This window comes from Rhinolophus sinicus, chromosome 14, assembly GCF_057876585.1.
Source record: "Rhinolophus sinicus isolate RSI-liver-muscle chromosome 14, RSI-T2T, whole genome shotgun sequence".
Taxonomy (NCBI): Eukaryota; Metazoa; Chordata; class Mammalia; order Chiroptera; family Rhinolophidae; genus Rhinolophus; species Rhinolophus sinicus.
This window is the reverse complement of record NC_142514.1, coordinates 143,187,021-143,190,204: the sequence shown is the minus strand read 5'-3', so window position 1 is coordinate 143,190,204 and position 3,184 is coordinate 143,187,021. Positions and strand designations below refer to the sequence as shown.

At 41.2% G+C, this 3,184-nt stretch overlaps 1 protein-coding gene across 1 annotated transcript; it reads right to left on the bottom strand.

Moving 5' to 3' along the window:
• Positions 1 to 485: 485 nt before the first annotated feature.
• LOC109460447 (olfactory receptor 52P1) lies at positions 486 to 1,475 on the bottom strand. Its single transcript, XM_019755837.3, has one exon. It carries the CDS (start codon positions 1,473 to 1,475, stop codon positions 486 to 488), a length of 990 nt encoding a protein of 329 aa, XP_019611396.3.
• Between the last annotated feature and the right edge of the window lie 1,709 nt (positions 1,476 to 3,184).

Here is a 3,184-nt window from a genome sequence, read left to right as displayed (position 1 = left end):
AGGTAATATTATGGGTATTGCTGAATCCTTCCTCTTCTTGGCTTCAGGCTCTGATGGAGAAATACAGGAATTGTGCAAAAGCCTATGTCTCTTGCAGCTGTAATTTCTTTTACTGTGGCTGTATGGTCCTATCTTCTGATCCTTACTGATGGTAAGGTAGCAGCTATAGCCTAAAGTATGAGGTCAGAAATCAATGCCTGCTATGTCGGGAGACGGCCAGGAAGTGAGCAAAATTCCTTTGACCATGCAGAGGCTCTTTCAACCTAGGCTGGAAGGATCTTCTAATATCACACTTCCTTAGATGGAAGTTAAGAATGCTAAACCAACTTGATGGCCTCTGTGATTTAATAATCTTGGAAATGGTCTAGAAGCTACTGTGGAGGACATCATCACATTATTAAAACCTCTTTCCAATCTGAAATTCTGAGGATTATTTAATCTTGAAAATCTTTTCTTTTGGGTTACGTCCATTCTATACTCCTGGATCACTCAGATGCCTTGACCCCAGTTCCCTGCCCCTTTTGAAATACCCTGACAACCCTTTCTCGAATCTCTTTGGTTTTAACTCCATATACCACAGGGTTAAGAGCAGGTGGGAAGAGCAGATAGACATTAGCTAAAAGAATGTGAATATGGAGTGGAACGTGGTGGCCAAAACGATGGGTAAAAAAGGAGAAGAGGGCTGGTGTATAAGAGATTAGGATGACACAGACATGGGAACCACAGGTCCCTATGGCCTTAGACCGAGCTTCATGAGATGAAAGGCGGAAGACAGCTCGTGCAATAAAGACATAGGAGAGACCAATGCAGAATAAATCAACTCCAATGACCAATAGTGCTGCTGTCAGTCCATACACGCGGTTAGGCCTAGTATCTCCACAGGCCAGCTTCACTACAGCCATGTGCTCACAGTATGTGTGTGGGATAACATGGCTGTGGCAGAAGCTTAAACGCCCAATGAGGAAGGGACACGGGAGCATCAGCATGGAGCCCCGGACCATAGCTACCACTCCAATGCGGACAATGATGGTGTCAGTGAGGATAGTGGCGTAGCGGAGTGGGTGGCAAATGGCCACATAGCGATCAAAGGCCATGGCCAGCAGCACGGTGGACTCCATCATGCAGAAGGCATGAATGAAGAACATCTGTGCCAGGCAGGCAGAAGCAGAGATGTGTCCGGCTCCACACCAGAGGATGGCCAGTAGCTTGGGAACTGTGGAGAAGGAGGCAGCCAAGTCAATGGTCGAGAGCATACACAGGAACAGGTACACAGGCTTGTGTAGGACTGGTTCAGTGGCAACAACAACCAGAATGGTTATGTTGCCCACAATTGTGGCTGTGCCCAGGCAACACACAGGGAGTGAGAGCCACAGGTGGAACTGTTCCAGACCTGGGATGCCCAGGAGGAAGAAAACAGAAGGGTCCAAGTTAGTGTGATTAGGAGACTCCATGGTTTGGCCAAGAGTTCCGAGCATCTTCTTTGGTCAGAAACTCTCACACTGTAGCATATTACCTGAAGAGACAACACAGAATGGGGATATAAATGAGACTAGAGTAACATTTACTAGCTATACACTGTTGGGCAAGCTTTGTCATCTATAAAATGGGGATAATAATAGTACCATCCTCTAAAGTTGTTAAGAGAATTTTGTCAGTTAATATTTGTAAAGAGCTTTGAGTAGGGCCTGGCACACCATATTTGTTAAATAAAATTAATGAATGTGAGCAAGGGCTCAAATAATCATTAAAAAAATTATAGTTGTTCTGTAGCTAAGGCCTATTGTCCTCAAAGAAAGGTATAGACTCCATTTATCCTTCTTAGGAATCTCTCTCTCTCAACTTCTTTTCTGGAGTATGAGAAGAGATTAAGGGGGAGCCTCAGTCCAGCACACAAACCCAACACAATTCACTGGAGGAATCTGGATATTATTTTTCTAGTTTTTCAACTTAGAATGGGTGCTGGTTTGGGACCTAGTGCTTGGTAATTATTTATGATCTTAATATCACCATAGTTGTTCCCACTCCTTTCACTGACAAAGAGGTATTTCCCCATATTCCTAATCAACCTTCACTTGAAATTCCATAAGATGCTTTATCTGACTCTGGGTGGTGAACACACAATATGATATATAGATGGTGTATTACAGAATTGTACACTTGAAACCTATGTAACTTTATTAACAATTGTCACCCCAATAAGCTTTAATTTTTTTTTTTTTTCAAAGATGCTTTATCTATCCTCACATGTCCAGTTTCCATTTCCCAAGACGTTGAAATTAACCTTTTTTGGATTTAATTCTATTTCTGAAACAGAAACTTCCACCCTTTTACAATCCACTCCCATGTTAATCCTTCATTCACATTCTATCTGTGGTTTTTATTGATTTCAAAGAAAAGATGTAGCCATATCCCTCTTAGCCTCACCCTTTCACAATGCCAGGAAATGATTTTATAATTCTACCTTGACTCATCTCTCCTTGTGGAAAAATCTTGTACTACTCTCATTTATCCCACCTTTCCGAAACTTCCACTCCCTAGGAGTACACAGTCCCAAAAAAGGAGTATTTAAACTAAACGGAATTACATAGTACATATGAAATCATTATGGTAATGGATAGAAACAAAGATCCAACCTTTAAGACAAAAACTGAGACATCACTTTAACTGGAAGTTTCCAAAATGGGAATGAGAATTTTACTGCCCAGAAATTCATATCCATTTATTCAGCCACAAATATTTAGTGAGAACCTCCTATATAACTAGCCTTATTCTTGAAGCTGGATAATCAGTAGAAAAAAGCCATAGATTCTAGGAAATTTGAAGAGTAAGAAAATAGTTATCAAAGGGGATTGAACTCTGCCTCAGCTCTTTCTTACTCCAGATGTGTATAGGTGAGATGAGAAGAAAGGTGAACTATCCTGTTCCTTAATAGACCAGATACTGTATGTATATAGTCACAGGGGGGAAAAAAACACAGAGAAATAGCTTCTCTATTTTTGGATGGCACAGATATTTTCTTACTATTTAGGGGGGTTTAAGAGACAAAGCACCAGATAGCCCAAACATGTTGGAAAACAATATCAAATACTTTTTTTCCCCTAACAGACATAGGGACTAACAGAAGGAGAGAAAGTCAGTGACAAGTGCTATTCTAATTGCAGCTCACGGCCAATAAACCACATGA

Bases quoted from the DNA above. Each gene is read 5' to 3' on its own strand.
- LOC109460447 (XM_019755837.3), bottom strand. From the start codon at position 1,475: ATGCTCGGAACTCTTGGCCAAACCATGGAGTCTCCTAATCACACTAAC.